Genomic DNA, 19335 nt, shown 5'->3' on the forward strand with positions numbered 1-19335 from the left:
CTTAGGAACTGTCAATAAAGTTTAAACACAAATTATTAAGTTAATATTTACTCTTTAACAAAGGAGGCTGAAGTATTGTTGTCATGCTATTATATAACTTGACCTTAAAGTGGAGATTGACCTTGAGAAAATAAATATATATGAGTAGTTATTCCTGTCTATAAGCTGGCGTGTTATTGGCTCCTCTGCAATATGCCAGGACCAATCAACATCGTAGTTTTTGAGTAGGAACAAACTGGGGCGTTTATTGGTTAAACCTCGTCACATGTCAACACCAATCAGCAAAAAGCTACACCATTGGACCAATCAAAACCCACCGGTTCCTATGTCTGGGGAACCTTACGTTATTACTGGCTTCCCTTTATCATACAAGGACCAATCACAACTCACCGAGAGGGGAGAAAGATGCATTAAGGAACGTATTCTTATCAGTGGTGGACAGTTTACAGCCCATACTAGCGAGGTAAAGTACAGTACAGCAGAGGTTATATGATACAGCACTCGGGGGAAATTTAGATGGTATCAGAAAAAATGTGTATATTTATTTCCCCGTGTATTTATGACCACAAGGGAAGAGCCACGGCTTTCTATCGCCGTGCTATATTGTGGCAGCCGTGTTACAGCGAGGTAGTCGAGTTATAGCGAGGTAGCCGTGTTATAGCGAGGTAGCCATGTTATAGCGAGGCAGCCGTGTTACAGCGAGGTAGCCGTGTTATAGCGAGGTAGCCGTGTTATAGCGAGGTAGCCGTGTTATGGCATAATCTTACACTCCTAGTAACACACAACTGACAACTTCCATTAATTTTAAGCGACACAAACCCACACTGTTCTCACCTGCCTTCACAATGATCTTTCTCATACAGGTAAACTATTTTCCTTTAAAAGATTATCATGAGATTAAACTGAGAAATGAAAACGATCAAAATATATAATAAAAATGATAAAATGACGCGTATGGATAAAGCTGTAACACATTAACCAGCCTGACATATTATCTATTTACATATTACGTTTTAAAGACAATAATATCCAGGTAAAAATTATAGTTAATTAAGGTAGAATGAAATCTCCATATAACGAATTTATTACCCCCATATAATCCGTTAGATGGGTTTTTTACATCTAATAAACCCTCGATATAAGGGATTTTTCTCACCATATAGTCCGCTAAAGAGAGGTTTTACTATCACAACCCGACTACGCCCTTAAGTCACCTCCCTCCCCCCCCCCCACCCTTACCCCCCGTAACTTAACTCTACAGGTTGTACATTACCAATCCATAGGAGGTGACGTCTGCAGCCACACCTTTACCTGGTGACTTGACACTTACCTGAAGAAGAGAGAGAAAAGACTTATTAGTGGGATCATTATATAGCCTAAGTCTTATAACACAACATTAACCCAAAATAATACAAAATTAATTATAATATTCTAGTGATTTGGTAAGAAAGTAATACACACTAAAATAATATTACATAATGGCAACTGTTTAGGTAATTAGTTTTGGTATAATGCGTAAGAGGTCGCTACTACAGGTCAACAAAGGTCACACACACATCTACACTACACACACACACACACACACCAATACACCAGTCTTCTGTCTTTGTTCTTAATCTGGTAAATAAACAATGTAGTAAAAGACTCATTCTCTCACAGTTGAGGTAACATGTCTCACTGTGTAAATAACTACATTCTGTGTTTGTCAGTGTTTTTGTTTGTTTTTAGTACCATAGTGTGTACATGTGTTTTTTTTTTTTAATATATGGAAGTAGACGTAATCATACTATTAACTGTACTTTTGTGTAATTGTAAATAAGTAATCAACTAATTCTAATTCTTAAGTAATCAAGTAATCAATCATTCTAAACACACACGTAATCAATCATTCTTAACACACACACGTAATCAAGTAATCATCTATACTTTACAAGCAAAGGTTAAAAGGAACAGAAAGGCAATCAACACCTGAACCAAGCAAGCAAGCAGACAGACAGACAGACAGACAGACAGCTTGATCCTTCGTGTGGGATATAAGCTTCCATCACAGTGAAGTCTGAAGGGGGAAGGGAAGGAGGGGGAGGAAGGGGGAGGAAGGGAGGAAGGGAGGGAGGGCCTTTATAATGCAAGTCTCCCTGAACTTCATCTATAAATCACCCAACTGGATGTCCTGCAATGGTTGGGGAGGGGAGGGGAGGGGAGGGGAGGGGGAGAGGGTGGAACAGTGGGGTGAGGGGAAGGAAGAGTGGGAGGAGGGGAGGAATAGTGGGAGAGGGGAGAAGGGAAGAGAGGGGGAGAGAGGAGAGGGAGAAGGGAGGGAGGGATGGAAGAGGGAATGGGGGAGGGAAGAGAGAGGGGAGGGGACACGATCAATCACCAGAACTGTGTCAGGCTCTCCCCCTCACGTTTGATTATTGACCACTGAACCTGAAAATCAATTCCAGCTTCTCCCCCTCCTTCCCTACCTCCCTCCTTCCTTTCCTTACCTTGTCTCCCTCCTTCCCTTTCCTTCCCTTGTCTCCTCCCCTTCCTCCTTCCTTTCCTTCCCTTGTCTCCCCCTTCCTTCCCTTTCCTTCCCCCTTGTCTCCTCCTTCCTTTCCTTACCTTGTCTCCCTCCTCCCTTCCTTTCCTTACCTTGTCTCCCTCCTCCCTTCCTTTCCTTCCCTTGTCTCCCTCCTTCCTTCCTTCCTTTCCTTCCCTTGTCTCCCTCCCTTTCCTTACCTTGTCTCCCTCCTTCCTTCCTTTCCTTCCTATGTCTCCCTCCTTACTTCATTCCCCTCCCTCCCTTCTCTCTCTCCTCTCCCTCCCTCCTCTCATCTCCCCTATCACTTATCTGACACAACTTCTGACACTCTTGTATTATTTCGTGTCACTTTTCATTTTTTCTTATTCATGACACCTTCATGACACTTTTCTCGTCCGTAATACTTGTGGGAATTTTTCTGATGTAATTCTGACACACTTTTTGACACTAACAATTATTCCTATTTATTTGACACGTTATTTGCTTATTTATGACACCGGTATTATCTGTTTTCACCACCTCATATTGTTAAAGATACATAATATACATAATAAATAATCATACGTACACATACGACGTAGTTATACACTCACATATACATAACATACAAATTTAATTCACACACAAATACCACACACAAATAATATACAACAAAACCAGGGTATACATATACATAGATATACACATAACATACACATACATAAAACAAAAGCAGGGCATACATACACACACAGAGTTTAAAGAGGCTACTAGTGGCTCAATGGATCTGTTACAGCATATAATTAACACGAGTGACATTCTATAGTGAGTCTTGGCCCGTGATACGAAGACACTATGTTTAGTGTAAGTTAAACGTGGAGTGAGAATACCGTAGACTTTTATATACTTTACACTGCGTTATACAGTTGATATACTGTATACGCTTATTTTATAGTATACACATTTTATATACGTAATATAACATACACTATATAATGCCGACAATATACAAAATCTATACGTAATATAACGCACGCTAAATAACACATACACTATACACAGCTCCTATATACTGTATTAACGTTCGATGCATCTCTCGTGTGTAATATAACGAACAAAAATATATAATTCAAACATGAGCCATATATTAAATTACCATATATGTGAGTTTTATATCCCACTGAAATTACGCGTGGCTCAGCGGCCGTGCAGAGAGGGATCTAGGGGAAGGGAGGGCAGAGAGGGGAGGGGAGGGGAGGGAGGGGTTAAGTCCATAGTCCCCTCCCTCTCCCCTCTCTGGATTAAAAACCTGATATTGCTAACATATAAACCAGCGTGAACACTACACACACACACACACACACACAGGAGGAGGAGACAGGAGGCCAGGTGAGACAGGAGGCCAGGTAAGACAGGAGGCCAGGTGAGGTTTAAGTGAATGAATTAGTCAGTAGCACAGTGGACAGGTGAGGCAACACGACCAGGAGAGAGAGAGAGAGAGAGAGAGAGAGAGAGAGAGAGAGAGAGAGAGAGAGAGAGAGAGAGAGAGAGAGAGAGAGAGAGAGAGAGAGAGAGAGAGAGAGAGAGAGAGAATTGATGCCTTGTTGCAGTTATTTTTACTATCATCACCTTCATTATAAACAAACCATCATCATCATCATCATTATAAAGTAGGAAACCATAAGTCATAAATACAAATGAAAAAAAAAATCACATTAACACTCTACACTAAAGCAACTTCACACACACACACACACACACACACACACACACAGACCTTGACCTTAGCTTTTGTTTTAGCTGCATCAGTATCTCTTCTACAGCCACTTCACACTACACCAACAGATAGTGGTCGTTATCTTAGGGTCAGTCTCGTAAGATAAGAATTATTGTCATTGATGGATTCTGAGATAAAAAAAATATATATATAAACACACATATACTTATAGCCTCTCTTCCTACATATACATATATACCTACATCTACATATATACATATACATAGATAGACACATTTATACATACAAACACATATATACATGCCTACACATACATACTCACACACACACACATGCACAAGAACACAACAACACCTACACCTACACCCACACACACACACACACACACACACACACACACACCCAAGCTGGTATGATGAGATAAGGTGTAACATGAACCGAGGCGAGACCCAGGAGAACAATAACCAGGAGGACGGGACCTTGGAGAACAATACAAAAGAAAAACAGGACCACGGAGACCAGATATATCCTTTCTGTCGTAAGATTTTTTGTCTGTCTGTCTGTCTGTCTGTCTGTCTGTCTGTCTGTCTGTGTCTGTCTGTCTGTCTCTTTTTTTTGAGAATAAGTCTTCTTCCCAACGTCTCATATCAGGAGACGTGAGAACTTTATGAGTAACTGTCTCACAAAACCTACAACAGAGAGATGACTAAAAAAAAAATGGCTTCAAAAATTGCACTGAGACTCTATCGTATATGTAACTAGCGACTTACGACCCTATGAGACTTAGAGCAGAGATACGTGCATTTCTAGGAGTTTTTTACCTGTGTTTTATTCTTGGTGGAGGAGAGGAGGTAGTTGATTTATACTCGAGTCTCAGTGCAATCTTGGGGCCATTTTTATTGTGTTATTTTTGTTATGGTGTTAGGTTAGGTTGGAGAATGTGTCTGCTGGGAGGGCTGTTGAGAATTTGGTTAGGTGATGGTGGTAGGGGTGGTTGTGTGGTTGTGGTGGTGGTAGAGGGTGGTTGTGTGATTGTGGTGGTGGTAGAGGGTGGTTGTGGTTGTGATGGTGGTAGGGGTGGTTGTGTGGTTGTTGTGGTGGTGGTAGAGGGTAGTGTGTGGCTGTGGTGGTGGTAGAGGGGTGGTGGTGGTTGTGATTGTGGTGATGGTGTTAGAGGGTGGTGGTGTGGTTGTGGTTGTGGTGATGGTGGTAGAGGGTGGTGGTGGTGGTTGTGGTTGTGGTGATGGTGGTAGAGAGTGGTGGTGGTTGTGGTGGTGATGGTGGTGATGATGGTGGTGCTGCTAACCTTTCCAGAGTGACGACCTTCTCTAGCATGTAAAGCAACGTCACTCAAGGCCACCCAGTTTCACCCAGTCTCACCCAACCTCACCCAGTCTCACCCAACCTCACCCACCTTCATCCAACCTCACCCAGCCTCACCCAATCTCAGTTAACCTCACCCAACCTCACCCAACATACACACACACACACACACACACACACTGTCGCTCTCATTCTTTTGTCAATTTTCTCTATTAGTCATTGCATGCCACTTCAACACTCTCTCTCTCGCTCTCTCTCTCTCACTCTCTCTCCACTAAGACTCTCTAAAACTATCATTAAACCATATGATTGTTTATACCGGGAACGACCCACTGAACGATACATACAGTACTCAAGTTTAATATCTTTTATTTATTTATTTTTATTTTTTTAGGGTAGGGGCAAGTTAAGTGTGGTTAGGTTAGGTTTAGAATTTTGGGATGGTATGAGTTTGAGGGGGAAGGCCTAGAGGTAAAGGGGGTAGGCCTAGAGGTAAAGGGGGGAGGCCTAGAGGTAAAGGGGGGAGGCCTAGAGGCAAGGGGGAGGCCTAGGAGGTAAAGGGAGGCCCAGAGGCATGGGGGAGGCCTAGAGGAAGGGGGAGGCCTAGAGGCAAAGGGGAGGCCTAGGAGGTAAAGGGGAGGCCTAGAGGTAAAGGGGAGGCCTAGAAGTGTTGGGGGGGACTATGTGGGGTAGGTGTGTGTGTGTGTGTGTGTGTGTGTGTGTAGCTCACCTGGGGATGACAAGCTTGTCGCCGGGCCTGGAGTACCTTGGGTCGAGGGGCGGGGGATCCTTAGGCGGGGGGTGGGCGCTGGTATTGAGGCACGTGAACATCCTGGTGAGGACGTCGGCCGAGGCGTGAAGGATCTCGTCTGTCTGTTGCTGCTGGAGGGCGGCGGCATCTTCGTCTTCCTGAGTGTGGTCGTGGGAGTGCCGCCTGAGGGCCGTCAGCTGCTCCGACGTCAGGTTAAGGTTCTCCATACACGAGCACCGCCGCGACCTGTTCGGTGAGTTGAGAGACACGTCGCTGTCAATGTTGGAGCGACCTCTCTTGGGCCGGATCTTTCGCGGGAACTTATCGTAGTTGATGGTGGGGTTGATGTAGTTGACGCGGTCGTGGCCGATGGTGGGGGGTGATTCTCTTCCGCCGCCACCGTACCTTCCCCGCATGCGGAACCTCTGAGCGTACATTCCCATCATGGTGCTGGTTGTGATGCGCCCCCAGATGAGGCTTTTATCTTAATATAAAAGTGTTGGGGACAGCCTTAAGAAGGCAGCAGTTAGCTCTTAGGGCGTTAACAGATCAATAGTCACTTTCATCGTTCAAGTTCATTACAAAGTTCAGTCCTTTTTAACTCTAAAATGCCTCGTTTAGGTCACTGCCACTGTCATTTAAGTCTGACATTTACCGGAATAAGAATCGATCCAGTTTTATAACGAAAAAATTCGCCAATAATTCAAAACGTGTACTGTCTAGGACACAGGTGCTGCCGGTCAGACATCGTCTCCGCTGCCAGACGTACAGCCAGTACCAGTGCTGGTCTAGTTACCCTCACCTGTAAGTTTGGTGTCGAGGAGATGAGAGGAAGTAACCGAGTCACACCCCCAACAAGCCCAGCGAGGAAACACTCAAGACACAGCAGCTGACACAAGTGTTCCTTTACGTAATATTATCACAATTCACTTAAACGACTTGTTTTGTTTTTTCAATCGAGAGTTCAGTCTCCACGGACGTAGATCTCACGGGACGACCAAGGCATCAAGTCCCTCGGTCAAGTGGGTCTCCTTAGTGACAGCTACGACCGCCAGGGGGGATTAATTATTATCTAATGTTGAATATTAAACCACGACTTAAAATTCCATACAATATCATACAGACAACACTACGCTAATCTTTACTTCACCAATCATAATATTTTCTCCACCTAAACTTTAAATAAATCACTAAGCAAAAAGTATCCCCTGCGTTTTCTTTAACAGTACGAACGCCGCCAAGAAAAACCCAGTCCTAGATTCGTGTAAACAACCAAACGAAACCCTTGATGTCACTTTCGATCAATTATCAAAAAGATTTAGATTGAATGGCGTCACCTAACCTAACCTAACTAACTGATATGAAGTAACTTACAATATATTTCAACCTCATTGAATTAGAAAATGGAATTAACATTTTTCTACTATTGTTTTCATAATCTCAATAAATAGACGACAATGTATTTCTAAGACAATTTTTACAGCATCAACAACCACACAAACAACAACAACAACAACAGCAACAACAGCAACAACAGCAAAAATAACAACAACAACAACAGCAAAAACAACGACAGTGACAACAACGACGACAACAAGAACACGAATAAAGATCATGAAATACGTCACGAGACCTTGACCTTTGACCTCTCGACCTCTCTGACCTCTTAGTGGTGAAGAAAACCCAAAAGAGAGAGATGGAGAAATTACGAGGGAGGAAAGAAGGATAAGTTGACCCAAGTTAATAGTAAATCTATGTCAAGGATTTGGGGTCATCATGGTGATAACGAACAGATGGACAGACAGACACACACACAATACAGAGAGACGCACACACACACACACACACACACACACAAGACAGAGAGACAGAGACACACACACACACAAGACAGAGAGACGCACACACACTCAAGACAGAGACACACACACACACATACACACACACACACATACACACACATACAAGACAGATACAGACAGAGACACACACACATACACACACACGACAGAGAGAGAGACGCACACACACCTGCCACAAGGACGAAAAACGAAAATCAACAAAAACAACAACCACAACAAACAAACAATAACAACAACAACACACATCCACTATAATACTCATAATAAGACTCAACAAAATATAAGACCATTACCTACTACTTAACATCAACAATAATAAGGCGGGGGACGGTGGACGCTCACTGTAATTATCACAATTAAGCTGATAAATAATTCCTAAGATAATTAGTGTCTGTATAATTATTCTGAGACATATTATATAACAGGGGGGGAACTGGGTCATTGGTGATGTAAGAGTGACGTCATGGGTGTAAGAGTGACGTCATAGGTGTAAGAGTGACGTCATGGGTGATGTAGGAGTGACGTCATAGGTGTAGGAGTGACGTCATAGCTAATGTAATACATACATCATGAATAAAAGTATTACAGCAATTAACAACAGGTGTAATTATCAAACGTGTGAGAGAGAGAGAGAGAGAGAGAGAGAGAGAGAGAGAGAGAGAGAGAGAGAGAGAGAGAGAGAGAGAGAGAGAGAGAGAGAGAGAGAATTCCTGGAACAATTATACATTATAGAGAAATAACACATAATAAAGTGTTTGATACCTGGTAATAAGCCTTCATGTCCTGTGTAATTATCTAGAGAACAATTAACGTTATGTCATGTTATGTTATGTTATGTTATGTTATTGTCTTATAATATAAACAGATATATACATGTCTATACAAATTATTAAGTTTGTTATATTTTCAACTATCATGTGACTAGCGTTACTTCGATTAATAATTAGAGTAAGAAGTAACCATTTAAGAGTAACAAGGCAAGTAACAAGTTCACTATCACATGAGACGTAACACTTTAGTGATGTCAACAAAGTAACAAGTTCAGTAACGAATTAAAGAGATCACAAGGCAAGACTGTGTTACCTAAATCACCAAACTTAGACTTTGTTACGAGTAAAAGTGTGACCAACTTAACGTAACGCTCTCAATGTTGTTTAGGTCACAGGGGGAGGAAGAGAAGGTCGAGAAGGTGAAGGAGGAGGTCGAGAAGGAGAAGGTGAAGGAGGAGGTCGAGAAGGAGAAGGTGAAGGAGGAGGTCGAGAAGGAGAAGGTGAAGGAGGAGGTCGAGAAGGAGAAGGTGAAGGAGGAGGTCGAGAAGGAGAAGGTGAAGGAGGAGGTCGAGAAGGAGAAGGTGAAGGAGGAGGTCGAGAAAGAGAAGGTGAAGTAGGAGGTCGAGAAGGAAGTCAAGAAGGAGGTGGTCAAGGAGAAGGATGAAGAAGGACAATCTCAAAGACACTCACTCAAACGCTAATCGGCTCAGAGGAGGTTTAACCCAACACCTCTACCAAGAGAGACAATCTTTTAGACCAAGACTTGTAAAGAAAAAAAAAAGAAGAAATTGCGCGGGAAACAAAAAAGATGAAATGACAGTATTTTTGTGATTTGAATTTCATTTTTCATACAGAGATAAATATATACACAGGTACACACATACAGTATACACAGGTACATACACACACATTTATAGGTACACACACACATATACAAAAGCACACATACACATATACACAGACAGTCAGACACACGCATACACATAGAACACTGGCACGATGACACATACACACATTAGTATATACAGGTACACACACACACACACACACACACACACACACACACACACGAGACACTGGCAAATCAAAACAATTATAAAGTGATTAGCTGCAGGGATGGAGAGAGAGAGAGAGAGAGAGAGAGAGAGAGAGAGAGAGAGAGAGTATCAACACGAGCTTCTATATCGATAAACAAAACTCCATCGACCAGAAACTTGAGGGACGTTGCTTGTTAAAAGACACACACACACACACACACACACACACACATGCACCTCTCATGTCATACTAGTAATAATCGATTGTACTCCCTGACGGCAGTAAGCAACAATCACGCGATAACAATGATGGTATTTCAATTCTCCTTCTCCTCCTCCTCTCTGTCTTCCCCTCTTCCCACTCCACCATTCTCTCTCTATTCCCCTATTCCTTCTCTCTCTCGTTCCCCCTTTCTTCCTACTCTCCTCTACTCACCACTCTCCTCCACCACTCTCCATCCACCACTCACCACTCTCCCTCCACCACTCATCACTCTCCCTCTCTCACTCACCACTCTCCCTCTCTCACTCACCACTCTCCCTTTCCACTCTTCCTCCCTCACCACTCTCCCTCCCTCACTCACCCCACTCACTCGCCACTCTCCCTCCCTCACCACTCTCCTCCACTAATCACCAACCATGAATAATTACTACAGATGAAGGTCACCAAGTTTGAAATATCGTATCTTTGTATTTTTCACCAGTATGTACAAAGTCAACAATTAGATGCTATATATTTGACGATGTTTGACGATGTTATTGCCACACAAACAATGGCTAAGTCAAACAGGCCTAAGTTCTAATAGATCCTGTGAATATAATGAGTTGAGGCCTATTAGAACTGACTTGGAACCCATTAAGACTGACTTGGGGCACATTAGAGCTGACTTCGGTCCCATTAAGATTGGTTTAGTGATGTATAAGATGACTTTGGGCCCATTAGAACCGGTGGAGTGGATTATAAAATGACTTTGGGGCCCAATAGGACAAAGCTGCACAACTAATGGCTGGGTTAGGTTAGACAGAGGGTCTATTAGAACTGGGGCCTATTAACACTGGGGCTCATTTGACAAGGCAGTGAGAGATAACACTGAAACACCATCACCTCTTCGTTGTCTGAGTGTCACGACATTAACTTGTACACACGCCAGGCCGCTCAGAGACTGCTCCTCTCCCCAGAGCACTTGAGCTATTATTCACGCATCGAGGCATTTCTCACTGGTTAGGGGAGGGCAAATTCACTTTCCTAGGCACTCAGAATTTGTTATCTTTCCTGATTGTCCACTCTATCAACACCGTATAGACACTCGCAATGATGTCAGTCCTGAATGACGAGGAGATTATCACACTTTAACAAGCACTCAGGGACGTCCCATTTTCTGATTAGCCACAATAACACTGGAAATTAAGTCTCTCCTAATTGGTTGGGAGAGTAACACACACACACACACACACACACACACACACACTCTGAAAGTGTTAATCAGATACGTTTACTTTCCACACGTCGAGGAACTCAGAAATCCAGGTCCCTCCTTCCTGGTCAATGGAAGGAGAGAGTGTGAGAAGCACTCAAGAGACGCCACTGATGAGATACATGTGTTTCTTATACTAAATGGCTTGAGAAACACACACACACACACACACACAAACACACACACAGTTCATTATAATCAGAGACTGTCAACTACGACGCTCCACCACGCTCAGTCGATTACAGATAACTGGCGACCACGAGTGCAGAACGCCCTTTAGAGGCGACGCGGCGACCTGTACACCTAAGCGAGCGAGTGAGTGAGTGAGTGAGTGTCAACAAACCGCGGCGCACCAGCCACTACAGAGCTCACACGAACACTTGATGTATATACACTTCAGTGGAGTGTCAGGAAGAGGGAAAGATGTTGTACGCACACACACACACACACACACACACACACACACACACACACACACACACACACACACACAGACATACACACACACACTTGACATTTTCTGCCGTGTACGTAACTGGCGGAGAGTCCAGATGGCGGAGGCAGTTCTATATTTTATTACAATGGAAGACCAATCAATTTATCCACTCCTATCTCTCTCCTCTTCCCTCCTCTTTCTCTCCATCTTCCTCCTATCCCCTCCATTTATCCATTTTCTCCACACTGTTTATATGTTTAGGAATCAATTAAAACGACACCTCTTAACACTCATTAGGAAACGACAAGAGGCACAATGACTTTAAACTCTCGTGGTGTTACTGTAGATTATAATAGACACCCCTGAAATCTTACGGATATTTCCCCGTTTTCTACAGATCGAAACTTATCAATGAATTATGGTGTTTTAATCTGGATATTTCTTGATGTGGGTGTCTGACACGTTGGATAATCCCACGTCTCTGAGATTACTAATGTGTGTGTGTGTGTGTGTTGACCTGAATGTAAGTAGCGTATATGAACTTGAATCTCGACAGGTACTTTTTGTATAGACGTAGACTCGACCAAATAAACGTAAACTCGACCAAATAAACGCAAATTCGGTCATTCAGCGTTGAAACTCGTCAAACAAAACATAAAACGTCAACATCTCTTCCTCCCTCTCCCCTCACTCCCTCACACCACGACACACACACACACACCGTCCAGTAGGGCCGTGAGCGCCGTCCAATGCTACAGGTACACTGGGAGGGTCGCACCTACCTGCCTCGACCCTTTACCAGCGCACACCACCAGGGCGCACCTGTATGAGGCACCTTGCAACAAGTAGCAACGCTGACCACCACCACCACCACCACCACGAGCTCAGGGATAAGCCGTAGGTAGGGAGAGTGGAGGGGTAGGGAGAGAAAGAGATGGTGGGAGGAGGTAGAAGGGGGAAGGGGGGGTAGAGGGAAGCCTTGGAGAGAGTGAAGTGGAAAGGATTGGAAGGAAAGAGAGGGGAAAGTGGAGTAATGGAGGAGAGGAGAATTGGAGAAAGTGAAGGAGGAAAGATTGAAAACAGAGAGAGATAAGTAATGAGATAGGGAAGGAAGGAGGGAGGATAAGAGAGGGAGGGAAGGAGGGAAAAGAAGGAGGGAGGGAAGGAGGTATATTGAAGACTCTTGTACTCAATAAGGTTTCACTCGCTAGGTTGTTATGAGGCTTTTAGAAGTGAGCTGATGAATACAGTAAGTGCCCCTGTGTGTGTGTGTGTGTCCTTCCGTCAAGATGTCAGAATTTGTAATCGACAACAATAATCGGTATTAAATCAGGTAAACAGACAGAGAAACAAACAGACAGACAGGTGACAGACATTCTCTCAGGTATCCAGAACAGGTGTATACGTTAACTCTATCGACGACACCTGTCCACCTATCTAATGGTAAATAATTAACTCTACCTCAATCTGTACCACGTTAAGAGAAAATATATACAAGGTGATGATAAAAAAAAATATCATAGAGAAATATCAAGCTGTTTTCCCTCGAGCCTGTGTATTTTTTTCACATTTGTATAATCCAACGTTAAACTGTTCTAGACGGAGAGACTGTGTGAAGAAGCGCTATAACTATACTCACTCCAGCCTGGTGTGTACAGTAAGTAAACGCCTTACAAGTACGTCAGGTCGGAAGTGAAATATTAGATAATAAATAAAAACAAAAATAAAATAACACTTGAGGGATATATTCTTTACTGATTCAGCTTAGATATACTGTATGTATTCTTCTCCGTCAGTAATTAATGTTTTGTGGTTCAGTGAGTGAGTGAGTGAGTCATCAACTATATGCAACTGTTGAGAGAGAGAGAGAGAGAGAGAGAGAGAGAGAGAGAGAGAGAGAGAGAGAGAGAGAGAGAGAGAGAGAGAGAGAGAGAGTTTTTATGACGTCATGGATTAACCCACTCAGCGTGACGTCATGGATCTGTGGGCCGGGTGATGCAAGTTTCAACACTCGGGAGTTATTTTGGGGACCAGAGACCAGACGCGTGACTCATTCAGGTTCTGTCCAAGGCTGCGTAGTACAGGTAGACCAGAGTACGTATTATTATTGTTAGTAGTAGTAGTAGTAGTAGTAGTATTAGTAGTATTAGTAGTAGTAGTAGTTATAAAAGAGTAGTCGTAGTAGCAGTAGTATAATCTTATGATACTTATCGAAAACTGTAAATTATAAATAATAATCATTCTCAAAGCCCAAACCTTCTTTATCATGTGTAACCTACTTTCCTTGACCCGTCTGATATCTTACGAACTTCTAATCAATTTATGTAAGTACTAAAACATTACCTTTAGTTCAATTTTCATAGATATGTAAAACAAATTCAATAGCAAATAAAATAGCATCAGAAATAACAACATAAACAGCCGAATGACGAAGATTCAGAACCTAAAGATAATATGGAAATGAAGAGATCGAACACTACGAAGACTGCCAGAGTAACACGTAAACTTAATATGGCTTAAATGTCACCAGTAAGGATGTCCAATTATTCTTTTTTACATGTGTCTCTTTTATGTGAACATCTATCTGTCTGTCTATCCGTCCATCTTTCTCTTCCTCAGTATTCTCTAATCCCTGTCTGTCTGGCTGGGAACAAAGAGTATATACAGTTGCCTCACTACTTTTACACGAGCTTACCCTAATAAAAGGAGAAGAAATGTTTGTTTTCTGTAACTGAACCGACAACGAGAATAAAAGAAAACGGCACTGATATAGGACCAACTAAAGCATATTTTCTTCTCACTACCAACAACGACGCAAGAATTATACTGTGTTAAAAAATATCACTACTAATATATACAGTTAAACCATATTGTTTTCAATCACTACACACCAACCAAACTAATAATTAACCGGGCATTTAGTTGACGACTACGGCCTTTCAATACTATTTCCAACACAAACGATAAATAAAAACCCATTATTTTACAAACATTAAAACATAAATCAGAAGGTTTCTTTTAACCAATTACTTATGTATGCAGGGATGGTAAATGCTGGCTGTCTATATGAATCATTATCATCTTCTTTTTTACTATAATTCACATCACCTGAAGATCAGACTTACCAGCTGATTTTTACCTGAAGATTAACTACCTTACCATATCTAACCTACCCTAACCTAACTTAACCTAACCTAACCTAACCTAAACATAATATGGACAACTGAAGGAATTTTAAATGAAACTTGAAAATCGAGAATGCATTTCGGTCACACAGAAATTCGTCAACAGTTATTTCAAACAGTTACCGCCTCGCTCCCCACCAGTCCAGCTCCGTCTATTTCTACCAGATCCGGGTATGTCGCAGCCTGTATACAAGCAACCCTCTACGGCATTAAACACGAAGCTACCGAAACAGACTTGGCCTCTTGACCTAGGACGGTAACTCGATTGATTTGGGGTTCACTGCGCATGTGTACTAGGACCAGAATATGTGTGTGTGTGTGTGTGTGTGTGTGTGTGTGTGTGTGTGTGTGTGTGTGTGTGTGTGTGTAATCTCACATCTTCACTTACGTACGAGCCTTCTGTACGACCAGCACCCAGGGGCGTGTTCCTCATCATAACACATAACACACCTCTTTAATCATTCTCCCTCACCTGCCCTTCTCCCTCACCTGCCCTTCTCTCTCACCTGCCCTTCTCCCTCACCTGCCCTTCTCTCTCACCTGCCCTTCTCTCTCACCTGCCCTTCTCCCTCACCTGCCCTTCTCCCTCACCTGCCCTGTACCCGGAAGCACTAGTATAATCCATGACAACATACAGGGTCAGTGGTGTAGATGTAACTGGTAGACGCCACAGTGACGTCATCATGCAGACGTCATTACACTGTGTTCAAGTCTCCCTCTTGCAGTGTATCAAATTCCAGTTCTACTTAGTACTGTCTTTTCTTAATGAACTTTCCAGAAAATAGTCATAGATTTTTTTTTTATCTTTGATGTTTATAGATAAGAGAAGATAACATGTGTATTCTGGCTCGTACATCAATAAAATACAACATTGGTAACACTACAAGTCTTTAGGGGTAACCAAACTAAAACTCAAAGTATTATAAACAAGATCTAGTTCCTGAATATAAGATCGTTTAAACAGAATTAAGGGTTTAAAGTCTTTTTTTCAGCCCTAACACCCAAGACGCTGATGATAAACAACCCTGAACCCTAAAGACACACTCATCAACGACCTAATCCCCCCAAAACAATCGTAAACCAATTCAAAGGCCAGACTTTTGAAAAACAATATGATACCCCCAAATATGACACTGAAGAAAATCAAATGGAATAATTATATCTCATTGGACAAAATCCCTTCATTAACACATTAAATTGGGGAAAAATAAATCACATCCCGATTTATTTCACCTGATGATGTAACACCCTAAACACTACGTGGTGGGGGAGGGGATAGATTAGATTTGGTTAAGTAAGTTTAATTAAGTTCTACATCGTAACAGTGGATTCAGTTTTCTGTGGTTAGGAAGAGCGAGATTTGATCCATAGAAAACGGAAACTCAACTTCACCACCTGGAAGACGGACCATTACTTACGACACCACTACGCTCTCTCTCTCTCTCTCTCCATCAGACCCCGTGTTGGCCGTGGCTGCGACAGAACACACAGGGCGAGGCCATGCTCTTAGTTACAGCTCTCCAGGATAATCGTTAGCTCGTATTTTTATGAGCCAGGAATAGTTCAATGACGCATTCGTATGACGTTACCCGGATGCAATTAAGAGCGCCGTGATCACTGCTCGAGGAGATGAGAGAGAGAGAGAGAGAGAGAGAGAGAGAGAGAGAGAGAGAGAGAGAGAGAGAGGCTAGAACAGTTACCTTATTCGAGCGTCCCTTTTACTCCAGGAACGACCTTGCTCCAGCGAACAGTGACCAACTTTCTCCACCAATGATAACCTTCCATATATTTACACTTGACTTAAACATTAACCTGAAGGACAATAATGAATGATACATTATAATCAAACTTTATTCATTTATGTATGTTAGTAAAAATAAATAAGTAATAATATAAATTATGATAAATACATTATTACATCACAGGCAACAGTGAGCTTTGATTTGACCGCCTCTATCAGTAATTACACCGCTGATTATTACTTGTGATTCCGTGTTGCTTGATGTGTTATTTGTACAGTACGCGAGGAGGAAAATATCTCACTGGGGAAAGTTGACATATCTTATAGTTTTTGTTGTTGTTGTCTTGATGAAGATACAGCAGGAGCCTCACCTGCCGAAGCCTAAAGGAGGTTTACAGGTGTGGTGGTGAAGACAACTGTCGAAGCAGCACTTGTCTATGCCGGGGCAGGAGCCGTCGCTGGAGCAGACATAAGGAGGGAGGAAGTTCCTGATGGGGGGGCAGATGGTGCGGACTGGCGGGCAATAACCAAACTTCACCACCCTGGCGAAGCTCTGACGCTGGAAGGGCGTCTCGCAGCAGTAAGGTCGTCCTAGGCGGGTCCTGCACCAGTACCTGCACGTGATGGGTACACCGAACCCTCCTATGGGCCTCCCAAAGCCTGCACCTACACCCACGCCCACACCACCTGCCACGCCCACGCCAGGCCCCCCGAATCCGAAACCTCCACCACCAGGAAAGTTTCCAACTACATTCAGGCCGTTGTCAAATCCTCCTCCAAATTCATGGTTAAATCCTCCTCCAAATTCATTGTTAAACCCTCCTCCAAATTCATTGTTAAATCCTTCTCCAAATCCGCCGTTAAATCCCCCAGGAAAGAACCTGGTTGATGGGGCCGAGTTGCCGGGGCTGCTGCCGTCGGTGATGGCACTGTTGTCGTCGGTGACGCTCCCAGTGTCACCAACATTCTTCTCCCCGGGGATGACGGTGCTGGCGTCCTTAGTGCCGCCGTCAGCCGCCACAAGGGCGGCCGTAAACACCACAAGGTAGAGGAACTCCATCTGCAACACAGCGTGAGGTGAGAAACACAGACAGACACAGACACACACACACACACACACACACACACACACACACACAACAAGTGAAACAAACTTGACGATGAAACCATGTCATGTCCTGTTGAGAGACAGAGTAACTCTCAAGACTTGCTCGTAGCGAAGAAAATATAAAGACTCCTCTCTACTTTAAATAAACAACGAAAATCTCACATCTTAACGACCATCCATCATCGGCGAAACAGCTAATGTTAGACACATCTTTTAAGTTAAACTTCTATCTGCGCCTCTCCTATACCTCAACCACGATTACTCTTATACGTTGATATACTAGTCCAGCAACTGTAATGACCAATTATCTTCCCTTAATACTGACAAAACCAGACAACACAGACCACTGGACGCTGACCGAGTACAGGTTGTGGAAGGACAGAGGAGTGAGCAGAGCGCCACCAGCGTAGGAAGTGGAACATCAGTGGCCCCCAGGCTCACACTCTCTGCGTCCCAGATAAATATAAACATTAAAGTTAACCTCAGTGCCTGGCCGAGGTGACACACACACACACACACACACACACACACACACACACACACACACATATTACTTGCTCTGTATAAAGGCAACAGTAGTTTCAATGTTCACTACTCACCGTCTGATCGAAACTGAGTGACGTCGTAACTCGAGAAGATTAGGCTCTCAACACGCTTTCGAATCATAGAACTTTCACAACAACATCGTAAGTCGGGAGTCAATACTCTATCAACTGGGAGATAACCTGACACAGCCGGAAATTCTCGAGCTAAGGACACCAACAACATCGACTGCTCTAATAACTTCCTTGTGAATTAATTCTAAATTGAAAGTTGACATAAACCCTCTGCTCACATACTCACAAACTCACTCACTCACCTCATTCACTCACTCACCATGCAAGAACGGATGCTGACGAAGAACTAGTGGTGGAGATTGAGGAAGGTGTGGCTTATATACCCACTGATGTCCCGCCAACACACCATCACTTCCGTCCTCACCACCACCACCACCACCACCAGTCTCGGGCGGTGGTCCTCACGAATCCGGTAGTGTTGATCTTGTCTTCCTTGTTGATGATGTTACTTGTGGTGAGTCTTTGCTGCTGACGGTGATGTAATACTGCCGTTGCTCCTGCTTTTGATAATGCCGCTGCGTCTGTACAAGTCACGTATACTGTAATGTTGATACTACTCTGCTGCTCCTGCTTAAGAACTAGTGACGCCACAGGTGAAATTATTGACTCTTGGCCATAAAGCGGGTCAAGGTCTGACCCAAGAGCCCACACTGACGCTACGGAACTGACCTCATGCATGTCACTCCCTCATACATAATGCCACGATGGACTTCCCCGCACGTCTCTTGCCATCACAACCACGACGATGAAAATCCTTTGATCACCAACTCCAAACACACGTTAATATCT

General features: G+C 43.2%; 2 protein-coding genes across 2 annotated transcripts in view; both read right to left on the reverse strand.

Annotated features, from left to right (window-relative positions):
• The window catches only part of LOC121869369, a 71399-nt gene extending 63667 nt beyond the window's left edge, over positions 1-7732 (reverse strand). Inside the window, exon 1 of the mRNA XM_042370706.1 lies at positions 6295-7732. Coding sequence (XP_042226640.1) covers positions 6295-6761 — 467 coding nt within the window. The 5' untranslated portion in view covers positions 6762-7732. The remainder of the gene's footprint in view (positions 1-6294) is intronic.
• Positions 7733-16915: 9183 nt separating this feature from the next.
• On the reverse strand, positions 16916-19089 carry LOC121869375 (keratin, type II cytoskeletal 2 epidermal-like). Its single transcript, XM_042370717.1, has 2 exons — positions 18806-19089; positions 16916-17881 (listed from the first exon to the last, which is right to left on the reverse strand). The coding sequence occupies exons 1-2, from the start codon at positions 18806-18808 to the stop codon at positions 17189-17191; spliced, it is 696 nt and encodes a 231-aa protein (XP_042226651.1). The 5' UTR covers positions 18809-19089; the 3' UTR covers positions 16916-17188.
• Positions 19090-19335: the final 246 nt, after the last annotated feature.

The sequence above is a fragment of the Homarus americanus genome, unplaced genomic scaffold, assembly GCF_018991925.1.
Source record: "Homarus americanus isolate GMGI-L3 unplaced genomic scaffold, GMGI_Hamer_2.0 scaffold36734, whole genome shotgun sequence".
NCBI lineage: Eukaryota > Metazoa > Arthropoda > Malacostraca > Decapoda > Nephropidae > Homarus > Homarus americanus.